The sequence below is a fragment of the Somniosus microcephalus genome, unplaced genomic scaffold, assembly GCF_052327205.1.
Source record: "Somniosus microcephalus isolate GS21.2 unplaced genomic scaffold, FLI_Smic_1.0 unresolved_chr7, whole genome shotgun sequence".
Classification (NCBI taxonomy): domain Eukaryota; kingdom Metazoa; phylum Chordata; class Chondrichthyes; order Squaliformes; family Somniosidae; genus Somniosus; species Somniosus microcephalus.
In genome coordinates, this window is record NW_028225185.1 from 16,793,647 (window position 1) to 16,818,942 (window position 25,296).

Below are 25,296 nucleotides of genomic sequence, written 5' to 3' on the forward strand. Positions count from 1 at the left end.
GGGTACCGAGGGAGTGCCGCACTGTCGGAGGTGCTGTCTTTCCGATGAGACGTTAAACCGAGGCCCCGTCTGCCCTCTCGGGTGGATGTAAAAGATCCCACGGCCACTATTGGAAGAAGAGCAGGGGGAGTTCTCCCCGGTGTCCTGGGGCCAATATTTATCCCTCGATTAACATCACTAAAAACAGATGATCCGGTCATTAACACATTGCTGTTTGTGGGAGCTTGCTGTGCGCAAATTGGCTGCCACGTTTCCTACATAACAACAGTGACCACACTTCAAAAAGTACCTGATTGGCTGTGAGGTGCTTTGAGACAGTGGTCGTGAAAGGCGCTATAGAAATGCAATTTTTTCTTTCTTACGTTCAAGGCTGAGATCGAGAGATTTTTGGACTCTCGGGGAATCGAGGGATATGGGGATCGGGCGGGAAAGTGGAGTTGAGGTCGATGATCAGCCGTGATCTTATTGAATGGTGGAGCAGGCTCGAGGGGCCGAATGGCCGACTCCTGCTCCTATTTCTTATGTTTTGAAAATGATGAGAGGTTTTGATAAGAGTAGATGGAGAAAAACTATTCTCTCTGGCGAGTGGGTCAATAACCAGAGGTCAGAGATTCAAAATCATTGGGAAAAGATCGTGAGGGGAGATGAGGAGAAATGTTTTCAGTCAGAGTTAGCGGGATCGGGAACGCTGGAACTGAAAAGCTGATTCCATCAATAATTTTCAGAGGGAGTTGGATGGGTACTGGAGGATGAGGAGCTCACAGGGTTACGGACAAAAAGCGGGGGGTGGTGGGGGGGGCGGTTGCGACTGAGCACGACCGCTCTTTCAAAGAGCCGGCATGGGCTCGACGGGCCGAATGGCCTCCCTCCGTGCCGTGAGTGTCTGTGAATCTATCATCCTGTCCTGATTCGACATCAGGAAAAGACTGAACGAGCTGGGGCACTTTTCTCTGGAGAGGAGCAGACTAAGAGGAGACCTGATCGAGGTCTTTAGAATTATGAGCGGGTAGTCGGGGCGAAACAGTTTTCAGTTGTGGGCAGTAATTGGGGGCTTCTTATTGGTCTCGGTGCACCAGGGCTATGGAGCGCCCAAAGACCACCCGTGGTCCCTGGTTTTGGCGGTGCCCCCCATTTAGAAGATGGGTTCGTGTGCACGCCAGGTAAGATGGGGCACGTATGAGATTGCCTCCCTCCCCCGCCCTTTTTCTTTCAATTCATTCTCGGGGATGTGGGTGTCGCTGGCAAGGCCGGCATTTTATTGCCCATCCCCTTGTCGCCCCTTGAGAAGGTGGTGGTGAGCCGCCTTCTTGAACCGCTGCAGTCCCGTGTGGTGAAGGTGCTCCCACAGTGCTGTTAGGGAGGGAGTTCCAGGATTTTGACCCAGCGACGATGAAGGAACGGCACCGATATATTTCCAAGTCGGGATGGTTTGTGTGACTTGGAGGGGAACTTGGAGGTGGTGGTGTTCCCGTGCGCCGGCTGCCCTTGTCCTTCTAGGTGGAAGAGGTGGCGGGTTTGGGAGGTGCTGCCGAAGAAGCCTTGGCGAGATAGAAGCATAGAAAAATAGGAGCAGGAGTCGGCCATTCGAGCCTGCTCCGCCATTCAACATGATCATGGCTGATCCTCTATCTCAATACCATCTTCCCGCTCTCTCTCTTTGATGCCTTTTGTGTCTCAAAATCTATCTATCTCCTTGAATATATTCAGTGACTTGGCCTCCACAGCCTTCTGTGGTAGAGAATTCCACAGGTTCACCAACCTCTGAGTGAAGAAATTTCTCCATCTCAGTCCTAAATGTCCTACCCCGTATCCTGAGACTGTGACCCCTGGTTCTCGACCCCCCCAGCCAGGGGAAACATCCTCCCTGCATCCAGTCTGTCTAGCCCTGTCAGAATTTTATACGTTTCAATGAGATCCCCTCTCATTCTTCTAAACTCCAGTGAATACAGGCCTAGTCGGCCCAATCTCTCCTCGTACGACAGTCCTGCCGTCCCAGGAATCAGTCTGGTGAACCTTCGCTGCACTCCCTCTATGGCAAGTATATCCTTTCTTAGGTAAGGAGACCAAAACTGCACACAGTACTCCAGGTGTGGTCTCACCAAGGCCCAGTATAATTGCTGCAGTGCATCTTGTAGATGGTGCACACTGCAGCCACGGTGCGCCGGTGGTGGAGGCAGTGAATGTTTAAGCCAGTATGAAATGGTTTGTCAATGTTGATTGCCTGGGCTAATAAACACTCGAGTCAGTGAGGTAACACTGACCTTGTGCCTGTACTGTGGTGTTGCAGCATTGATTAGTCAGGAGAGATTGAAGGAACGTTTTGCACCAAGTGCTGCCGTATTCTTCGGAGAACCATAGCTTAAGAATGTAAGAACTAGGAGTAAGAGTCGGCCATTCGGCCCCTCGAGCCTGCTCCGCCATTCAATAAGATCATGGCTGATCATCGAGCTCAACTCCACTTTCCCGCCCGATCTCCATATCCCTCGATTCCCCGAGAGACCCAAAAATTTCTGGATCTCAGCCTTGAATATACTCAACGACTGAGCCTCCACAGCCCTCTGGGGTAGAGAATCCCAAAGATTCACCACCCTCTGAGTGAAGAAATTCCTCCTCATCTCAGTCCTCAATGGCCGGCCCCTTATCCTGAGACTGTGACCCCTGGTTCGAGACTGTGACCCCTGGTTCTAGACTCCCCAGCCAGGGGAAACTACAAGGAGGTTTAAGGTTGTGTCTGATTGTCTCTGCGTTCCTGTTGGGTGCCCAGGCCATGAATCCCAAAGTGGAGCAACAAGAGACGCCAATCTCAGGGCCGGCTCAACAGTGGACTCGGACATTTTTTTGACATGGTGAGAAACTATGAAATGTTGGTGTTCAGAGAGCTTTGGGTGTCCTCGTACATGAAACCCATTCAGTGTCCCAGAAATTCGGGTCGGAGGCTTCCCGCGGGTGCAAGCCTCCGACCTGCACTTACCTAGCGCGCCGGCCGTTGAGCTGTGGGCCCCCGTGGGATTCCGATCCTGGGCCTGCTCCAGCTGCCGGCACGCAGTGCCTGTGTATCCCAGGGGCGCAGTTAGTTCGAAGCGTCCCCTGGGATCACGTGGGCCATGGAGAGCCAATCGTAGCAGGGAATGCTCCATTCATAAGTTTGACAGGAAGATCTGTCAAATCTATGAATAGAGATCGGCCCCAAAACATCACTAAAACTTCAAATACATTTTTTTTTAAAATAACTATAAATTACCTAAACAAATATACATTTTTGAAAAAATTAATTACAGTTTTTAACAGGGCTAAAAATAAACTTACGTTTTTTTAAAGTATTTTAAAATGATAAACCTGTGGAAAAAATGTTTTAATTTTACTTAATTAACCTCTTACCTTGTTAAAAGCGTCGCTCCTGGAGATTTGCCCTCCCGGAGAAACCTGTATAAAAAAACCCGGAAGTTCCAGGCGTACGCGCTGCCTCTCCGGCACACGCGTTCGACCTGTGAACCCCTTCCTTCAAGGGAACGGAAGTTCCGGTTTCCAGCGCATGCGCAGCGCATGCACGGAACCGGCACTTTCGTTGGGCCTACGCGTGAGTACCCAGCCCGTACTCGCCCGTGGGGACCCGAATTTCTGGCCCATTAAGTTAGCCTGCAGGTACAGCAAGCAATAGGAAGGCAAATGGCATGTTGGCCTTTATTGCAAGGGGGTTGGAGTATAAGAGTGAGGAAGTCTTGCTACAATTGTACAGGGCCTTGGTGAGACCACACCTGGAGTACTGGGCACAGTTCTGGTCTCCTTATCTAAGGAAGGATATACTTGCCTTGGGGGCGGTGCAACGAAGGTTCACTGGACTGATCCCTGGGATGAGAGGGCTGTCCTATGATGAGAGATTGTGTAGATTGGGCCGATACTCTCTGGAGTTTAGAAGAATGAGAGATGATCTCGTTGAAACATACAAGATTCTGAGGGGGATTGACAGGGTAGATGCTGAGAGGCTGTTTCCCCCTGGCTGGAGAGTCTAGAACCAGGGGTCACAGTCTCAGGATAAGGGGTCGGCCATTTAGGACTGAGATGAGGAGGAATTTCTTCACTCAGAGGGCGGTGAATCTTTGGAATTCTCTGCCCCAGAGGGCTGTGGAGGCTCAGTCGTTGAGTATATTCAAGGCTGAGATCGATAGATTTTTTTATTAAGGGATACGGGGATAGTGCAGGAAAGTGGAGATGAGGTCGATGATCAACCGCGATTTTATTGAATGGCGGAGCAGGCTCGAGGGGCCGAATGGCCTCCTCCTGCTCCTATTTCTTATGTTCTTCTGTGGCTCGGTGTCAAATTTTGTTTGGTAATCGCTCCTGTGAAGCGCCTTGGGACGTTTTACTATGTTAGAGGCGCTAGATAAATGCAAGTTGTTGAATGGCGGAGCAGGCTCGAGGGGCCGAATGGCTGGCTCCTGCTCCTAATTCTGATGGTTTTATGAGGCCTCCCCCCCCACCTCCCCCCCTCCCAACGGAGACAATGAATGTCCTGACAATTGTTGTAACCCCTCCCTAAAACCCTCCGCCTGGCCAAATGCCTCGACTTTCTTCAGAAGGGGTTGGCGCGACGCCATCGGTTCAAAACTTTAGGCTGACGAGAAATTTGACACCCACCCACGTACTGAATGGACTTGCCGGTAATGTTGTGCAAAACCCCCCTGGAGGCATTGAAGGAAAAGTTGGCCGGTGTGGTTTGGGGTGGGGAGAGAGCAGAAGCTGCGTTCTCTCTGGGTGGATGAGCGAGATGGGCTGCTTTCCTGGCCTCCGTCCCGGTGTAGTTGGTGCAGCCCAATCGCTGGGCTTGAGAAGCGAAGAAAGAAAGACTCACATTTCTCCAGCACCTTTCACCACCTCAGGACGTCCCAAAGCGCTTTACAGCCAATGAGATACTTTTATGAAGTGTGGTCACTGTTGTAATGTAGGAAACGCGGCAGCCAATTTGCGCACAGCAAGCTCCCACAAACAGCAATGTGATAATGACCAGATCATCTGTTTTTAGTGATGTTGGCTGAGGGATAAATATTGGCCCCAGGACACCGGGGAGAACTCCCCCCTGCTCTTCTTCCAATAGTGGCCGTGGGATCTTTTACATCCACCCGAGAGGGCAGACGGGGCCTCGGTTTAACGTCTCGTCCGAAAGATGTGTAATCATTAACTCATGACTTTGAGGCCTGTTAGGCTCAAACTTCAGAGGGTCGTTAAGAGTCAACCACGTTGCTGAGGGTTTGGAGTCACATATACCCGGCCAGACCGGGTAAGGACGGCAGATTTCCTTCCCTAAAGGGCATTAGTGAACCAGATGGGTGTTTACGACAATCCCGATAGTCACCATTACTGATACTAGCTTTTAATTCCAGATTTATTGAATTAACTGAATTTAAATTTCCCAGCTGCCGTGATGGCATTTGAACTCGCATCTCCAGATTATCAGTCCAGTCCTCTGGATTAGACCAGTGACATAACCACTATGTTACCGTTCCCCTTACAGATCTAAAACTCTTTGTGAAGGCATGCCCACGTATCTCTGTGACCTCCTCCAGCCCCTACAACCCTCCGAGATCTCGGCGCTCCTCCAATTCTGGCCTCTCGAGCATCCCCCGATTTCCATCGCTCCACCATTGGCGGCCGTGCCTTCAGCCGCCTGGGGCCCTGAGCTCTGGAATTCCCTCCCTAAACCTCTCCGCCTCTCTCTCTCCTCCTTTAAGACGCTCCTTAAAACCCACCTCTTTGACCAAGCTTTTGGTCACCTGTCCTAATATCTCCTGACGTGGCTCGGGGTCACATTTTGTCTGATAATCGCTCCTGTGAAGCGCCTTGGGACGTTTTACCACACCTAGAATACTGCGTACAGTTTTGGTCTCCTTATTTAAGGAGGGATATACTTGCATTGGAGGCAGTTCAGAGAAGGTTGATTCCTGAGATGAAGGGGTTGTCTTATGAGGAAAGGTTGAGCAGGTTGGGCCTACACTCATTGGAGTTTAGAAGAATGAGAGGGGATCTTATTGAAACATGATACTGAAGGGGGATTGACAGGGTAGATACTGAGAGGGTGTTTCCCCTCGTGGGGGAATCTAGAACTAGGGGGCATAATTTCAGAATAAGGGGGCACCCTTTTAAATTGGAGATGAGGAGGAATTCCTTCTCTGAGGGTCGTGAATCTTTGGACTTCTCTGCCCCAGATAGCTGTGGAGGCTGGGTCATTGAATATATTTAAGGTGGAGATTTTTGAACGATAAGGGAGTCGAGGGTTACGGGGAGCGGGCAGGGAAGTGGAGTTGAGGCCAAGATCAGATCAGCCATGATCTTACTGAATGGCGGAGCAGGCTCGAGGGGCCGAATGGCCGACTCCTGCTCCTATTTCTCATGTTAAAGCCACTATATTATAAATATAAGTTGTCGCTGTACATGACCGGTTGTGCAGGAACTCGCCTGTTGTTCTTCCTTGACTGGGAAGGAAAGGAGGCTGAAAAATCCCTCGAGGCTAATTGAGTACTCGGAGCCCACAGCTGGTCTGGGGCGGATAACATCTGGGCCTGAGGTCCCAGATCAGGTGCGGAACGGCAACACTGGGGAAAGCAAGGTGTGGAGGCACCTCTAGGTCGCAAGGGGCTGGGCCACGGTGTTGCCACCCTTCCAGGATTGGCCTGGGGGCTCTCCAGGAGTTGACGATCAGTCTCCAGGACACTGCTGCGAGCAACGCCCGGGAGAAAAATTCATAGGGAGTGTGGTAAACCACGTTCACTATCGTATCACTGTTAGTAGTTAGCACTGTTCACCACTGTTCGTTATAACTGTATCACTGACCACTATTGTATCACGGTACGAGGTCGCCTCTTGCCACACTGCTATACCTGGGATGACCACTGCCGACTCCGCCTTGGCTCCACCCACCAGGCCAGGTATAAAGGTGAGCGACTGGCTGGTATTCCTCCTGCTTGGATCGGATCACCCACGAGAGTGGGCTCTGTTATTTAGTCAATAAAAACCTTTAGTCACCTTCGTAACTCTTCGCCTTTTATTGGAGGAATTGATAGGTATATCAGGGAGCAGTAGGGAAAAAAGTTGAGAGGCTTTCTTTCGGTTTCTTTGAACAATTCCGCATAAAAATATTGGAGATGAGAGAGAAAGACTTGCATTTCTCCAGCACCTTTCACCACCTCAGGACGTCCCAAAGCGCTTCACAGCCAATGAAGTACTTTTTTTGAAGTGTGGTCACTGTTGTAATGTAGGAAACGCGGCAGCCAATTTGTGCACAGCAAGCTCCCACAAACAGCAATGTGATAGTGACCGGATCATCTGTTTCAGCGATTTAAAAAAAAAAATCGTTTATGGGATGTGGGCATCGCTGGCAAGGCCGGCATTTATTGCCCATCTGCTAATTGTCCTTGAGAAGGTGGCGGTGAGCCGCCGCCTTGAACCGCTGCAGTCCCGTGTGGTGAAGGTGCTCCCACAGCGCTGTTAGGGAGGGAGTTCCAGGATTTTGACCCAGCGACGATGAAGGAACGGCCGATACACGTCCGAGTCAGGATGGTGTGTGACTTGGAGCTGGTGGTGTTCCCATGCGCCTGCTGCCCTTGTCCTTCTAGGTGGAGGAGGTCGCGGGTTTGGGAGGTGCTGCCGAAGAAGCCTTGGCGAGTTGTTGCAGTGCATCTTGTAGATGGTCCACACTGCAGCCACGGTACGCCGGTGGTGGAGGGAGCGAATGTTTAAGGTGGTGGATGGGGTGCCAATCAAGTGGGCTGCTTTGTCCTGGATGGTGTCGAGCTTCTTGAGTGTTGTTGGAGCTGCACTCATCCAGGCAAGTGGAGAGTATTCCATCACACTCCTGACTTGTGCCTTGTAGATGGTGGAAAGGCTTTGGGGAGTCGGGAGGTGAGACACTCGCCGCAGAATACCCAGCCTCTGACCTGCTCTTGTTGCCACGGTATTTATGTGTTGGTTGAGGGATAAATATTGACCAGAACTCCCCCTGCTCCTCTTCCAATAGTGGCCTTGGGATCTTTCACGTCCACCTGAGAGGGCAGACGAGGCATCGGTTTAATATTTCATCCGAAAGACGGCACCTCCGACAGTGCGGCGCTCCCTCAGTCCTGCCCCTCCGCCAGTGCGGCGCTCCCTCAGTCCTGCCCCTCCGCCAGTGCGGCGCTCCCTCAGTCCTGCCCCTCCGCCAGTGCGGCGCTCCCTCAGTCCTGCCCCTCCGCCAGTGCGGCACTCCCTCAGTACTGCCCCTCCGCCAGTGCGGCACTCCCTCAGTCCTGCCCCTCCGCCAGTGCGGCGCTCCCTCAGTACTGCCCCTCCGACAGTGCGGCGCTCCCTCAGTACCGCCCCTCCGACAGTGCGGCGCTCCCTCAGTACTGGCCTTCCGACAGTGCGGCGCTCCCTCAGTACTGCCCCTCCGACAGTGCGGCGCTCTCTCAGTACCGCCCCTCTGACAGTGCGGCGCTCCCTCAGTACTGCCCCTCCGACAGTGCGGCGCTTCCTCAGTACTGCCCCTCCGACAGTGCGGCGCTCCCTCAGTACTGCCCCTCCGACAGTGCGGCGCTCCCTCAGTACCGCCCCTCCGACAGTGCGGCGCTCCCTCAGTACTGGCCTTCCGACAGTGCGGCGCTCCCTCAGTACTGCCCCTCCGACAGTGCGGCACTCCCTCAGTACCGCCCCTCCGACAGTGCGGCGCTCCCTCAGTACTGGCCTTCCGACAGTGCGGCGCTCCCTCAGTACTGGCCTTCCGACAGTGCGGCGCTCCCTCAGCACTGCCCCTCTGACAGTGTGGCGCTACCTCAGTACCGCCCCTCCGCCAGTGCGGCGCTCCCTCAGTACTGCCCCTCCGACAGTGCGGCGCTCCCACAGTACAGCCCCTCCGCCAGTGCGGCGGTCCCTCAGTACCGCCCCTCCGACAGTGCGGCGCTCCCTCAGTACTGCCCCTCCGACAGTGCGGCGCTCCCACAGTACTGCCCCTCCGGCAGTGCGGCGGTCCCTCAGTACCGCCCCTCCGACAGTGCGGCGCTCCCTCAGTACTGCCCCTCCGACAGTGCGGCGCTCCCACAGTACTGCCCCTCCGGCAGTGCGGCGCTCCCACAGTACAGCCCCTCCGACAGTGCGGCGCTCCCTCAGTACTGCCCCTCAGGAAGGATATATTCAGCTTAGAAGGGGTACAATAAAGATTCACCAGAATGATACCCGGGGGCTGAAAGGGTTAAATTCCGAGGGCAGGTTGCACAGATTGGGCTTGTATTCCCTCGAGTTTAGAAGATTAAGGGGTGATCTAATCGAGGTGTTGAAGATGATTAAAGGAGTTGATCGGGTAGAGAGAGAGAGAAACTATTTCCTCTGGTGGGGGGAGTCCAGAACAAGGGGGGGGCGTCACCTTAAAATTAGAGCCAGGCCGTTCAGGGGTGATGTCAGGAAGCACTTCTTCACACAAAGGGGGGTGGAAATCTGGAACCCTCTCCCCCAAAAAGCTGTCGAGGCTGGGGGTCAATTGGAAATTTCAAGACTGAGATGGATCAATTTTTGTTGGGTAAGGGGATTAAGGGATCGTAGAATGGTGCAGCACCGAAGGAGGCCATGAAAGAGGCACGATGGGCCGAATGGACTCCAGACTGAGGGCGATAGATTTTCGTTGGGTAAATCTGTCGAGGGATACGGGGCCAAGGCAGCGGAATGGAGTCGAGGTACGGATCCGGCGTGCTCTGATTGAAGGGCGTTTGAGGGGCTGAACGGCCGCTTCCTGTTTTGTGCTTCTTCGAGTCCCGAGACTGAAGGGCAGCTTGCCAGCCTCGCGGGGAACCCACGCTCCAACGGGTCAGGTGCGAGCAGGAGGAAATGCTTCCAGCTGAAACCCGAGCCAGCCAGAATTATTAATGGGCTTGCTTGTCGGGGGCGATTAGACCCGGGAATTAAAGAGAGAGAGGTAAAGTCATGTCTAGGGAACGGTGGAATTTCTAACTCCAGGCGATGACTTTAGCAAAGGAGCCAGTGTTAACTAAATGACCAAAAAGGATAGGGAGGCACTGGAGAAGGTGCAAAAAAGATTTACAAGGAGGATACCAGAACTGAGAGGTTATACCCATCAGGAAAGGCTGAACAGGCTGGGGCTCCTTTCTCTGGAAAAGAGAAGGCCGAGGGGTGACCTGATCGAGGTCTTTAAAGATTATGGGGGAAAAATTCAGTTGTTTGCGCCTCCCGTTAGCGCCCGCAGATCGTGACGTCAGTCGAGCGTGCAACGCCCCGGACCGGATATTGAGTGGCGCCCCCTGCCTTACCGCCTGCCGCTAGCAACGACAGGTTGAGGGGAGCGTTTTGCAGTCAGAAAGGGACTAGGGGAGCGCTATTTAAAGGCGACCGCTTCCTGCCTTTTTTTTGTCGGTGACATTTTTGCACCACGCATTCTGAGAGAGAGAGAGAGAGAGAGACTTCTGGAGAGATTCAACGCTGTGTGAAGGAGTTTTGGGGACTGAGCAGCACTTTGCAGGTTGATTTTGATTTGACCTTCCTTGTATCGATTTAGAAGAGACTGGGGGGGCTGCACTCTGAGCTCTTTCCCTGGGCCTCTCCATTGTTCTTTCCAGCAGATTTGATGTACAGGTCTCTCCAGGCCGAGATTCAAGGCTGCAATGAGCAGGGTGTGGATGGAGAGCAAGATCGACCCTCCTCTTTAAGAACTGGCCGGCGCCAGTGTGTCTGTGTTCCATTGCTGACTGACATCACATGAGCTTCGCCAGCGCTCTGAGGTAGCACCTCGCTCCTCGGCCTTTGCGCCTTAAGACAGGTGTGAAGCGCCTGATTTAGCGCTCCAATCACCTCCAGGGGCGAGAGAAGCCAAGTTTGCCGTCGGAGGCGATGATTAGCGCCAGGCGCTAAACTTTGCACACGGCCGATAATGGCGCCCCAAATGGGGCGATACCGAATTTCTCCCCCTATGAAAGGGTTCGATAAGGTCGACGTAGAGAAGATGTTTCCACTTGTGGGGGAGACCAGAACTAGGGGCCGTCAATATAAGAGAGTCACTAATAAATCCAATCGGGAATTCAGGAGAAACTTCTTTACCCAGAGAGTGGTGAGAATGTGGAACTCGCTACCACAGGGAGTGGTTGAGGCGAAGAGCAGAGATGCCTTTAAGGGGAAGCTGGATAAACACAGGAGGGAGAAAGGAATCGAAGGATATGGTGATGGGGTGAGATGAAGAGGGGCGGGAGGAGGCTGGTGTGGAGCATAAACACCAGCACGGAGCAGATGGGCCGAACGGCCTGTTTCTGTGCCATACATCCTATGTAATCCTGTGTTATCCTCTTTTTTGGTGAGATGGTCATTGCCTGGCACTTGTGTGGTGCGAATGTTACTTGCCACTGATCAAGAGGCGAAGAGCGTAGATACATTTAAGGGGAAGATAAGCATGAGGGAGAAAGGAATAGAAGGACATGGTGATGGGGTGAGATGAAGAGGGGTGGGAGGAGGCTGGTGTGGAGCAGAAACATCGGCACGGAGCGGATGGGCCCAATGGCCTGTGTCTGCTGTAAATTTTTTAAATTTTTTTATTCATTGATGGGATGTGGGCGTCGCTGGCTGGCTAGGCCTGCATTTAGTGCCCATCTGCTAATTGCCCTTGAGAAGATGGTGGTGAGCCGCCTTCTTGAACCGCTGCAGTCCATATGGTGTAGGTACACCCACAATGCTGTTAGGAAGGGAGTTCCAGGATTTTGGCCCAGCGACAGTGAAGGAACGGCGATACAGGTCCAAGTCAGGATGGTGTGTGGCTTGGAGGGGAACTTGTAGGTGGCGGTGTTCCCATGCGTCTGCTGCCCTTGTCCTTCTAAGTGGTAGAGGTCGCGGGTTTGGAAGGTGCTGTTGAAGGAGCTTTGGCGAGTTGCTGCAGTGCATCTTGTAGATGGTACACACTGCAGCCACAGTGCGCCAGTGGTGGAGCGAGTGAGTGTTGAAGGTGGTGGATGGAGTGCCAATCAAGCGGGCTGCTTTGTCCTGAATGGTGTCGAGCTTCTTGAGTGTACTATGTAAAGGCATTCTTTCTCCTGCAGATGCTACGTCAATCTTTCACCCCCTGCCCCCGTTTGATGGTCTATTGTCTCCCAAGTTTGGAGGCTGAGGTTGGCCATGTTGCAGATCAATTGGTTAAGCCAGCGATTGGCTGGAGTATGTTGACCTGGGTCAACCCCAGGCCTGAGCTGGGTGGGCTGACCATGAGCAACGTGGAGGAGCCATGCTTGCCAACTCTGGCCGTATTCCCGGAGATCTCGTCGCTCCTCCCTCTGACAGCCCCCCACCCCCTCCCCTCCCCCCACACTCCCGCCATTGGTCGCCCGGCCTGTCCATCCTCCTGAAGCCCCGCCTTCCCACGGCCAACTGGAAAGCGAACCGGCCCGTCGGATGGTTCGTGACCGTCAGTCAGGTCACAATCGCTCAGCCTGGACTCCAGGGCCGCCCTGGAGACTCCAGGGGTTGGGGCCGCCCCTCGGAGACCGCTGGTGCTGTCATTGATTGACTTCTGCTCCACGGGTTCGTTGGGGGTTGGCAGGAATCGGCCAAGGCCCTTGCTCCTGATGGCTACCCAGCGACTCTGGAAAGCTGGGCGATTGGCCATCGGGTGTGGACCCACCCATCCCACTTGGTTGAATAGCTTGCCACGACCCACTGCCGGCGCCCACTTCTGAAGACTTGCCAGTTGGGGCAAGGAACAGGGGTGGTGTCTGTAGTGTCCGTGTGTAGATAAAGACACTGAAGACAGGAGTTGGTTCATAGGTATTTACGAAACAAGTCTGGGGGGTGGTTCTAAAGGATATACACAATACACAGGCTTATATAGCCCAAGTGGCAATTACCGGCATTACGCACACCTGGGGCTCTTAAAGGCACATACACCACAATTGCGCTTAAAGGCACATACACCACAATTCCTCCCCTTCTAGCTAACTAGTACATCATATTTTAAGTAATTATTAATTACATGTTATATGCAAAATAATATACATTGCTGTATTAATTAATTATAAGTTAGTCTCTCAGGAGGCTTCCTGACTCGGTCCGGATAACGCCTCGGGGGTTTAGTAGTTTCTGGTGGTGTAGTAGGTTCTTCTGGCAAGGCTGATTCGGCTTGAAGGCCAGTGTCGGGTTCATCGGGTTCCAGTATCACCGGATCGGAGGTAGATATGGGTATCTCTACTTCATCGTTAGATGTATAGCGTGGTGGTGTAGGTTGTCCCTTTTCGGATGACTTGATGATTTGGTCAGCATGGCGCCTTATTATGCTTTCTCCGATGTCCACGGTATACATCAGTGGTCCTAGTCGTGTGCAGATAGTTCCAGGCTGCCATTTCTCGGTACGGTAGTCCCGGGCCAAAACCGGTTGGCCTATCTGGAAGGCCCTAGTTGGCCTTTCATTCATGCCCTGAAACTGCCGGTTCTCCACGTCCCTTCGGATGTTGGGCTTGACCAAATCCAGCCGGCATCTTAGGTTTCTATTGTAGAACATCATGGCGGGAGTTTGGTTTGTAACTATATGTGTTGCATTCCTATATGCAAATAAGAAGTTATCCACCTTGTGCTGAAGTTTTATGTCTTCATTACCCATGGCCTTTATGGCCTTCTTAAAGGTCTGGACAAACCTTTCAGCCAATCCATTGGTGGCGGGATGGTATGGGGCGGACGTGTAGTGCTTTACCCCATTGTTCTTTAAGAACTTTCTGAATTCTTCGGACACAAATTGCAGTCCATTATCAGAACATATCTGTTCCGGCAGCCCATTCCTGGCAAATATGGTCCTTAATACTGTGATGGTTTTTTCCGTGGTGGTGGAGGACATCTTTATTACCTCCGGCTACTTGGAGTGTGCATCAACTGCGATTAAGAACGTTGAGTCCATAAATGGACCAGCAAAGTCGATGTGCACCCTTTGCCAGGGAGATGAGGGCCACTCCCATGGATGTAGAGGGGCCTGTGGCGGAGCATTTTGGACCTTCTGGCATCCTAGGCAGCTCTTGGTCATGTCTTCGATGTCTCCATCGATACCTGGCCACCATACAAACGCCCTAGCTAGGTTCTTCATTTTCACTCCACCCAGATGCCCTTCGTGAAGCTCCTTTAGCACTCTATCCTGGAGCTTGGGTGGAATCACCACTCTGGATCCACACATCAAGGTTCCTCGGCACACTGACAGCTGTTCTCTTCTTTGCGAGAATGCTGGCAACAGTGGTTTGTCATGTGCTGGCCATCCCTTCATTGTTAAATCGTAGACCCGTGAGAGAGTAGGGTCATTTCTTGTCTCCCTTTCAATGGCAGAATTTGTCACCGGTAGACATTCCACTATGGTAGAGTGGAATATCTCTACTGGGTCTACTGTAGGTGCCTCTTCTATCGTTGGCAACGGCAGGCGCGATAAACCGTCAGCATTCCCATGCTGTTTTGACCCTTTGTATTCAATGTTGTATTGGTGTGCCCCTAGAAAAAGGGACCACCTCTGTAGTCTTTGTGCCGTCATAATGGGGACACCTTTCTTAGGGTTGAATATGGAGATGAGGGGTTGATGGTCAGTCAGCAAGGTAAATTTTTGTCCGTGTAGGTAATGGTTGAATTTCTTCACTCCCCATACCAGGCTGAGTGCTTCCCTGTCTATCTGGGAATAGTTACGCTCAGCTGAGTTCAATGAGCATGACGCAAAAGCTATCGGCCGTTCTGAGCCATCAGGGAATCTATGGGACAATACCGCTCCTATGCCGTAAGGGGATGCATCGCACGCCAGTCTGATTGGTAGTGATGGGTTGTAATGAGCCAAAACTTTCTCGGATGTGATTAAGTCTTTACATTTATGGAAGGCACGTTTACAGTCTTCGTTCCATTTCCAAATCACTCCTGTGCGTAGAAGATCATTAAGAGGGTGTAGAATAGTTGATAAGTTCGGTAAAAATTTATGATAGTAATTTATTAATCCCAGGAATGACCTCAATTGTGAAACATTTTCAGGTGCTGGGGCTTTTATAACTGCTTCAATTTTTTCAGGTGACTTATGCAACCCTTCCTTATTAATTATGTGGCCACAATATGATATGATTTTGGAAAAATTCGCACTTGGGGCGATTTGCTCGTAGGCCCCGTTCTTTCAGCCTAGTGAGCACCTGCTCCAAATTGGCAAGGTGCTCGTTGTCGTTTTCTCCTGTTATAAGGATGTCGTCTAGGTAGCACTGAGTCCCCGGAATCCCTTGCAGGACTTGCTCCATAGCTCTTTGCCAGATAGCTGGAGCTGATGCTACTCCAAAAACCAGTCGATTGTACTGGTACAGGCCTTTGTGTGTGTTTATTGTGAGATACTTTTTAGAGGTCTCCTCAACCTCCATCTGTAGATATGCCTGTGCCAAGTCAATTTTTGTGAAACGTTTTCCTCCGGATAGTGAGGCGAAAATATCTTCTATCCTCGGAAGAGGATACTGTACCGTGTGAAGGACCGGGTTTACAGTCACCTTAAAGTCCCCACAGATGCGAATTTTTCTCTGTTCCTCAGAGTTATTTTTCAATGCTTTTTTCATGACTGGAACGATGGGTGTTGCCCATTCGCTCCAATCTATTTTGGATAATACGCTGGCCTTTTCCAAATTCTCCAGCTCTGCCTCGACTGCCGGACGTATTGCGTATGGCACCGGTCTTGCCTTAAAAATTTTTGGAATTGCTGCATCTTCCACTGTTATTGAGGCGGTGATGCCTTTCAAGGTTCCTAGTTTCTCTTGAAACACTTCTTTGGCGTTGGCCAAGATGTCTTTTAATCGTTCAGGTATGATGTCATCATTGTTTTTTTCCTTACTGGTCACCGTCAGTGCCTGAATGGAGTGCCAGTCTAAACGTATCTTCCTTATCCATTCACGTCCCAACAACAGTGGACCACCACCTTGTAGAATGTATAAATACAACTTTTGTATTTCTTTGCCGTCGTATACCACAGGCACCTTTATTTTTCCTTTGGGGTATACGTTCTGCCCCGTATATGTTTTTAAGATAATGGATGTGCCTTTTAGAGGTATATGCGAAAATAGCCTCTCGTAATCTCGTCGATTTATTACGGTTAGAGCTGATCCTGTATCTAGCTCCATTTTAACTGGGGACCCTGCTATTATGAGGGTAACCCAAATGGTCTGGTAATCTTCATTGGCAATTACATTATGTAATTTGAGAGAGCTTAGTCTCTTGTTCCCGGAGTCGCTATCGCTCTTCTGGTCTTTGGAGCTACTGTCCGTCATCATTTGTACCTTTCTGTGCTTTTCCTTATTGATTCTCTTCCCGTTAGTGGATTTTTTATTTTCAGATCGGCATACACGTGGAATGTGTCCCATCTTTCCGCATCGCCTGCATGCTTTTTCTTTGAACCAGCAATCCCTCTGGTCATGGTTGGATCTGCCGCAGCGATAACATCTCTTGAAACCCCGTGTCATTTCATGGGTGCCGAAGTCCTGTGGCCTTTGCTGTATCTTTGCCGCTCCTATTGCACTGAAAGCCTTGTCCAGTGTTAAATCTTTTCCAGAAGATACCTTTTTTTGTGTTTCTACACTTAGGGGATCGCAGATGAATTTGTCTTGCAGAGAATCTGCCAGTCCTGCCTCGAATTGGCAGTGTAGGGTATCAACAATCTCCTCAAAATTCTTGTCCATCGGTTCGGCTGGAGTGATTAAGTTGCGTAACAGCTTGTATGTTTCTGCGCCCATTAGATCCAGAAGCACTGAAGCTTTTTTTTCATCTTCTATTCCATTTGCGGTGCAAAACACCTCCACTCTTTCTACATATGTGGTCCAATCCTCTATCTTGTTATCAAAAACATCAATATTGCCAAAGTTAGGCTCTGTTTCGTTATCAAAAGCATCAATATTGCCAGACTTAGGCATTTCAAAAAAAAATATGGCGCTTCCCGCGCTTTTTTTTTCTGTAGCAACGATATGGCGCTTCCTGCGCTTTCCCGCCGCTGCTACCGATAACAATGCTGTTTTACTGTGGTTTCCGTTTATTCACTGTTGGAGACTCGTTCCCGACGGAGGTCTAAACGCTGACCTGCTTGCCGCGCCGGCCGTCTCCCGAGTGCACCCTCCCAGTCCGTTATTGCTTGCCTCCGATTTCGCTGCCTGTCTCAGCTGTAGAGCCCGTCGCTGGAGCCCCAGCCTGACGCCCAGGAAGGATTAGCGCAGTACCTGCCACCAGCTTGGCCAGCTGGTGAAACCACAGTTTCTATTACTTCCTTGAGTCTTCTGGACGCTGGAGGAATCGATGTCCTTGAGGTGCTGCCGAATTGCAGGTAAGTCCGTTTCCACTTCGTCGCCACTGTAGTGTCCGTGTGTAGATAAAGACACTGAAGACAGGAGTTGGTTCATAGGTATTTACTAAACAAGTCTGGGGGGGGTTCGAAAGGATATACACAATACACAGGCTTATATAGCTCAAGTGGCAATTACCGGCATTACGCACACCTGGGGCTCTTAAAGGCACATACACCACAATTGCGCTTAAAGGCACATACACCACAATTGCGCTTAAAGGCACATACACCACAATTGTGTCCAGGGCCTGCATGCCCCTGAAACACTGGCACCTTTTTGTGTGGGGGATGGAAGATGAGCAAGCTTTTGTTATGGAGCTGGGTCCAAGCCAATAGAATCTCTCTGCACAGAAGGGGGCCATTCGGCCCACCGTGCCTGTGCCGGCTCTTTGAACGAGCTCTCCAATTAGTCCCACTCCCCCCCGGCTCTTTCCCCACAGCCCTGCGAATTTCTCCTTTTCGAGTATTTCTCCAATTCCCTTTTGAAAGTTACTATTGAATCTGCTCCCACCGCCCTAGCCAATGGGTTGATTTGGGAATCCGCAAGAATTTTCACAGGGAAGGTTGAGCTTATCTAACTGAATCAAGATAGACTTGCATTTCTCCAGCGCCTTTCCCCACCTCAGGACGTCCCAGTGCGCTTTACAGCCAATGAAGTACTTTTTTTGAAGTGTAGTCACTGTTGTAATGTGGGAAATGCGGCAGACAATTTGCGCACAGCAAGCTCCCACAAACAGCAATGTGATAATGACCGGATCATCTGTTTTTAGTGATGTTGGTTGAGGGATAAATATTGGCCCCAAGACACCGGGGAGACCTCCCCCAGCTCTTCTTCCAATAGTGGCCGTGGGATCTTTTACATCCACCTGAGAGGGCAGGCGGGGTCTCGGTTTAACGTCTCATCTGAAAGACGGCACCGCCGACAGTGCGGCGCTCCCTCAGTACTGCCCCTCCGACAGTGCGGCGCTCCCTCAGTACCGCCCCTCCGACAGTGCGGCGCTCCCTCAGTACCGCCCCTCCGACAGTGCGGCGCTCCCTCAGTACCGCCCCTCCGACAGTGCGGCGCTCCCTCAGTACCGCCCCTCCGACAGTGCGACGCTCCATCAGTACCGCCCCTCCGACAGTGCGGCGCTCCATCAGTACCGCCCCTCCGACATTGCGGCGCTCCCTCAGTACCGCCCCTCCGACAGTGCGGCGCTCCCTCAGTACTGCCCCTCCGACAGTGCGGCGCTCCCTCAGTACTGCCCCTCCGACAGTGCGGCGCTCCCTCAGTACTGCCCCTCCGACAGTGCGGCGCTCCCTCAGTACTGCCCCTCCGACAGTGCGGCGCTCCCTCAGTACTGCCCCTCCGACAGTGCGGCGCTCCCTCAGTACCGCCCCTCCGACAGTGCGGCGCTCCCTCAGTACTGCCCCTCCGACAGTGCGGCGCTCCCTCAGTACTGCCCCTCCGACAGTGCGGCGCTCCCTCAGTACCGCCCCTCCGACAGTGCGGCGCTGGTAAACGTCGGCCCGGGTTACGGGGCTCGAGCCCACATCCTTCTGAATCGGCGGCGCGCGAGAGAGAGCACTGCGCACTGAGCCACGTCGAGACTTAGTAGGGTAAGAGAACCCGAGGAGAGGGACCGGTGAGAGGAAGGAGACCCAGATGGCGATCAGGAAGCCGGAGGGGAGGGGCGTGGGGTCGAGTTGTGAGATGGTTTATCCTTTTTGTTGAAACAGGCTTAGGGCTCTCTTGTCTCTTGAGTTTACAACGTGACACACGATCTAATCTCCCGGGGAGCGAGCCGGTCTCCAGTTAAATTTTGAATTGCAGCCTGCTAAATCCAGAGAAGCGGGATTGAGACAATATAAAGTCGATTAAAGGCACGGGCCTGTTTTTAATCTGTCGCAAATCGCCCTCCCTGGCCGCATAAGGCAACTGCTTGGCTGCTGAGTGGAAACGGAGGAATTTCTTTGCTGCTCTGGTCTCTCGGGCCTTGAGGTGGTTTCTCGAACCCTCCAGCTACGACGACACGCAAGGGGCTTCCAGGTGTTTCCTCCTACGCTCTGCCCTGTTAAATTCATTTAATCTCTTTGACCGCCCGCCCTCTGAATTCTCCAGGGGCAAGAGTAGGGAAGGAGGGAGGGAGGGGGAAGAGAGAGTCCTGAAAGTGTGGGGCCTGTGCTGCGATGCGACGCTCGTTTGCGAGGCCAGGCGAACTCGTTCCGCCTCACTTCAGCAACTTGCGAATTAAAACGGCCCCGCAGGCTGAACTTGAGCAGTACCTGCCGCCCCAGCCCATTGAAGCGCACTTGCTTTTCCCGGTCTTCCTACTCCTCCCCCCCCCAACCACTAACGCGGCCTCCTCGGGAAGCAAGAGGAAAAATCTAAGCCGCTTGCTCCCGCGAAGCCTCTCGCAGAGAGCGACTGCTTTTTAAGCTGGGCTCGCTTCGTTTTTGTGTTTTTTTCCCCTCGGTCGGAGGCAGGCCGCAATCAAGCCCTGCTTCCAAGCTTCGTAGAATCTTACAGCGCAATAGGAGACCATTCGGCCCATCGTGCCTGTGCCGGCTCTTTGAAAGAGCTCTCCAATTAGTCCCACTCCCCCCTGCTCTCTCCCCACAGCCCTGCGAATTTTTCCCCTTCAAGTATTTCTCCAATTCCCCTTTTGAAAGCCACTATTGAATCTGCTTCCACCGCCCTTTCAGGCAGCGCGTTCCAGATCATCATAATACGCTGCGTAGACTGGCTCAACTGCCTCACCCGAACATTTGGGAAAATACTGTTTGTCTCGCGCGCTCTCTGTCTCGCGCGGTCGCTGTCTCGCGCGGTCGCTGTCTCTCCCTCTCTCTCTAATATCGAACCGGTTGCCTTTTGCATATCCAGCTCCTTCGAGCAGTCTCCTCTTCACATTCACCGCTCTGCTCAATCTAAACTGTTCGTCTGTCCGTGCGTGTGGGCGTTCTGCTGCCCGTATCCTAACTCGCACCAAGTCCCGTTCACCCATCGTCCCCCTCCCTCTACCCCCTGTTTCACAACCTCGGGACGCCGATGAAGCACTTTTGAAGAGAATTTACTCTCCGTAGGCACGGCAGCCATTTTGCGCACAGCAAGAGCCCGGCAAACTGCAATAAAATGAATGACCACATGAACTGGATTTGGTGGTGTTGGTTTGAAGGATAAATATTGACACCGGGGAGAACTCCCCCCTGCTCTTCTTCCAATAGTGGCCGTGGATCTTTTACGTCCGAGAGGGCAAGCAGGGCCTCGGTATAATGTCTCATCCGAAAGACGGCCCCTCCGACAGTGCGGCGCTCCCTCAGTACCGCCCCTCCGACAGTGCGGCGCTCCCTCAGTACTGCCCCTCCGACAGTGCGACGCTCCCTCAGTACTGCCCCTCCGACAGTGTGACGCTCCCTCAGTACCGGCGCTCCCTCAGTACCGCCCCTCCGACAGTGCGACGCTCCCTCAGTACCGGCGCTCCCTCAGTACCGCCCCTCCGACAGTGTGGCGCTCCCTCAGTACCGCCCCTCCGACAGTGGGGCGCTCCCTCAGTACCGCCCCTCCGACAGTGTGGCGCTCCCTCAGTACCGCCCCTCCGACAGTGGGGCGCTTCCTCAGTACCGCCCCTCCGACAGTGCGGCGCTCCCTCAGTACTGGCGCTCCCTCAGTACCGCCCCTCCGACAGTGTGGTGCTCCCTCAGTACCGCCCCTCCGACAGTGGGGCGCTCCCTCAGTACCGCCCCTCCGACAGTGCGGCGCTCCCTCAGTACCGGCGCTACCTCAGTACCGCCCCTCCGACAGTGGGGCGCTCCCTCAGTACCGCCCCTCCGACAGTGCGGCGCTCCCTCAGTACCGGCGCTCCCTCAGTACCGCCCCTCCGACAGTGCGGCGCTCCCTCAGTACCGCCCCTCCGACAGTGCGGCGCTCCCTCAGTACCGGTGCTACCTCAGTACCCGCCCCTCCGACAGTGCGGCGCTCCCTCAGTACCGGCGCTCCCTGAGTACTGCCCCTCCGACAGTGCGGCGCTGGGAGTGTCAGCCTGGATTTTGTGCTCAAGCCTCTGGAGTGGGACTCGAAGCCACAACCCTCTGACTCCGAGGCGGGAGCACTACCCACTGGGCCACGGCTGGCGCTGACCATTTCTCGAAGGATATCTGACCCAGATGGTTCTACCAGCTTCCCAAAAGAGCTTGGAAAAGGGGCAAAGGGGCGAATGGCCCCCGAAAGGGAAAAGTTGAAGGAAAGCAATTGGCTGTTTAAAAAAAAAAAAAAAAAAATCCCTGTGAACCCAGTCACACACATAACCAGTTCTGCTGAACAAGTTACAACCTGCTAGCTTGCAGGCTCAAGTTATCAGTTGCTGTAATTCAATCTTAAGTAGACAAGAGCTCACGTTCATAATATTAACTTTATTCTTCGCCCAGAAGCGGCTGTGTTTCCAAAATTTGCTTCGCGCTCCACGCGGTTTGCTTGCTGGAGGTGGTCCAATCCAATTGACATCGAATTTTGAGATGCACCCCTCGAATTGCCTAAAAATGACAGCCCAGAAATAGACCATTCGGCCCAACCGCTCCGTGTCGGTGTTTATGCCCCACACCAGCCTCCTCCCACCCCTCTTCATCTCACCCCATCACCGTATCCTTCTATTCCTTTCTCCCTCATGTGTTTATCCAGCTTCCCCTTAAATGTATCTACGCTCTTCGCCTCAACCACTCCCTGTGGTAGCGAGTTCCACATTCTCGCCACTCTCTGGGTAATGAAGTTTCTCCTGAATTCCAGTTTGGATTTATTAGTGACTCTCTTCTATCGATGCACCACCCCCCCCTTAGCTTTGGCTGCGTGTGGACAGGGGCGAGCTCAGCTGTGATGCACCAAGTACTTGAATAGTGCCACAGCTCCGACTTGAAGAAGGACCATTGGGAACGAGGTACTGAGGGAGCGCCGCACTGTCGGAGGGGCGGTACTGAGGGAGCGCCGCACTGTCGGAGGGGCGGTACTGAGGGAGCGCCGCACTGGCGGAGGGGCGGTACTGAGGGAGCACCGCACTGGCGGAGGGGCGGTACTGAGGGAGCGCCGCACTGGCGGAGGGGCGGTACTGAGGGAGTGCCGCACTGTCGGAGGGACGGTACTGAGCGAGCGCCGCACTGGCGGAGGGGCGGTACTGAGGGAGCGCCGCACTGTCGGAGGGGCGGTACTGAGGGAGCGCCGCACTGTCGGAGGGGCGGTACTGAGGGAGCGCCGCACTGTCGGAGGGGCAGTGCTGAGGGAGCGCCGCACTGTCGGAGGGGCGGTACTGAGGGAGCGCCGCACTGTCGGCGGGGCGGTACTGAGAGAGCACCGCACTGTCGGAGGGGCAGTACTGAGGGAGCGCCGCACTGTCGGAGGGGCAGTACTTAGGGAGCGTCGCACTGTCGGAGGGGCAGTACTGAGGGAGTGCTGCACTGTTGGATGTGCCGTCTTTCCGATGAGCCGTTGAACTGAGGCCCCGCCTACCCTCTCAGGTGGACATAAAAGATCCCACTGCCGCTATTGGAAGAAGAGCAGGGGGAAGTCTCCCCTGATGTCCTGGGGCAACATTCCTTCCTCACGCCAATGTCACCAAAACTAGATTATCTGGTCATTCATTTTATTGTTGTTTGCCGTGATCTTGCTGTGCACAAATTGGCTGCTGCGTTTCCTACATTACAACAGCAACTACACTTCAAAAAGTACTTCATTGGCTGTAAAGCGCTTTGGGACGTCCTGAGGTGGTGAAAGGTGCTGGAGAAATGTAGGCGTCGCTGCCATTGGCCGGCATTCATTGCGCATACTTAGTTGCCCTTGAGGGTTGTGGTGCGCCGCCTTAGCAGTTCACTAGTTGGGCCACCTCAGAGGAAAGTTGAGAGTCGACTACGCTGGTGTGGGACTGGAGACACGTATAGGCCCAGACCGGGCAGTCCACAACAACAACTTGCATTTATGTAGCGCCTTACAGAAGAACATAAGAATTAGGAGCAGGAGTCGGCCATTCGGCCTCTCGAGCCTGCTCCGCCATTCAATAAGATCATGGCTGATCTTCGACCTCAACTCCACTTTCCCGCCTGATCCCCATATCCCTCGATTCCCCGAGAGTCCAAAAATCTCTCGATCTCAGCCTTGAATATACTCAACGACTGAGCCTCCACAGCCCTCTGGGGCAGAGAATTCCAAAGATTCACCGCCCTCTGAGTGAAGAAATTCCTCCTCAGCTCAGTCCTCAATGGCCGACCCCTTATCCTGAGACTGTGACCCCTGGTTCTAGACTCTCCAGCCAGGGGGAAACAGCCTCTCAGCATCTACCCTGTCAAGCCTTGTAAGAATTTTGTATGTTTCAATGAGATCACCTCTCATTCTTCTAAACTCTAGAGAATATAGGCCTAGTCTACTCAATCTCTCCTCATAGGACAATCCCCCCATCCCAGGAACCAGTCTGGTGAATCTTCGTTGCACTCCCTCTGTGGCAAGTATATCCTTCCTTAGGTAAGGAGACCAAAACTGTCCACAATACTCCAGGTGTGGCCTCACCAGGGCCCTATATAATTGCAGTAAGACTTCTTTACTGTTGTACGCCAATCCTCTTGTAATAAAGGCCAACATGTCATTTGCTTTTATACAACGCCTTTAACATAGTAAAACATCCCAAGGCACTGCACAGGAGCGTAAGACCTTTGGAGAGGCGAGAGTGTTGCCCACCGATCCAAAGCTGGCATTTAATTACTGAGGGCCTCCATTTTTACGCTAACTTGGTGAGACCACACCTTGAGGATTGTGTGCAGTTTTGGTCGCCTTATCTGAGGAAGGATGCTCTTGCCATGGAGGGAGTACAGCGAAGATTCACCAGACTGATACCTGGGATGGCAGGAATGACGTATGAGGAGAGATTGGGTCGATTGGGCTTATACTCGCTGGAGTTTAGAAGAATGAGAGGGGATCTCATTGAAACTTATAAAATTCTGACAGGACTAGACAGACTAGATGCAGGAAGGATGTTCCCGATGGCGGGGGAGTCCAGAACCAGGGGTCACAGTCTAAGGATAAGGGGTAAGCCATTTAGGACAGAGATGAGGAGGAATTTCTTCACCCAGAGAGTGGTGAACCTGTGGAATTCTCTACCACAGAAGGCAGTTGAGGCCAATTCACTAAAATATATTCAAGAAGGAGTTAGATATATTTCTTAAGGCTAAGGGGATCAGGGGGTATGGGGAGAAAGCAGGGACAGGGTACTGAATTTGGATGATCAGCCATGATCGCATTGAATGGCGGAGCAGGCTCGAGGGGCCGAATGGCCTACTCCTGCTCCTATCTTCTATGTTTCTATGTTCTAATTTTGTTTTGTGTTTTGACTCCGTGCTCAATATGTCCAGGGGTGTCAATCGCTGCCTTTCTGTTCCACAGCCGTACCCCGTGAAGACCAGAAGGGCAAGTGTCTGCGACTGAGGGTATCTGTCTGCTGCACCACAAGTGAGTAACCTTTTTGTTGGGATCCAAGCCGCCTGACAGCACGAGGAGTGAACCTCAGCCAGCCTTGGCTGAGGACGAGCACATTCTCGCCCTGGAGACTCTGTTGAGGCCCTTTGGGTTCTAAGCTTCATCGGAATGCTGTCCTCTCCTCACACAGTCTTCAACAACAACCTGCATTTATAGAGCGCCTTTAACGTAGCAAAACGCCCCAGGGCGCTGCGCAGGAGCGTTCTCAAACAAAATTCGACACCGAGCCACATGAGCAGATATTAGGACAGGCGACCAAAAGCTTGGTCAAAGAGGTCGGTGACGTAAGAAAACTACAGCAAACTCTTTTTTAATCCGGCGTCGACGGGACCGGCGTGGTGCCGGTTTATCAAAAAGTCCGTATTACAGAGAGGTACAGGTAGACTATCCTTTATCCGCACTTCCAAAAACCGAAAACCTCTAAAAACCGAATGGCGCCAAACATGACAGGAGTGGTCCGGGAGCTCTGCCTTTCCCTGTGAGCAGGGCA

The 25,296-nt window shown here is 52.8% G+C and overlaps 1 protein-coding gene across 1 annotated transcript in view; it reads left to right on the plus strand.

Moving 5' to 3' along the window:
* Positions 1–25,296, plus strand: part of LOC147086585 (ephrin-A2-like) — a gene marked incomplete at its 5' end in the record, with an annotated part of 88,017 nt that overhangs the window by 35,911 nt on the left and 26,810 nt on the right. Inside the window, one exon of the mRNA XM_085978275.1 lies at positions 24,714–24,779. Within this exon, the coding sequence (XP_085834401.1) occupies positions 24,714–24,779 (66 nt within the window). The remainder of the gene's footprint in view (positions 1–24,713; positions 24,780–25,296) is intronic.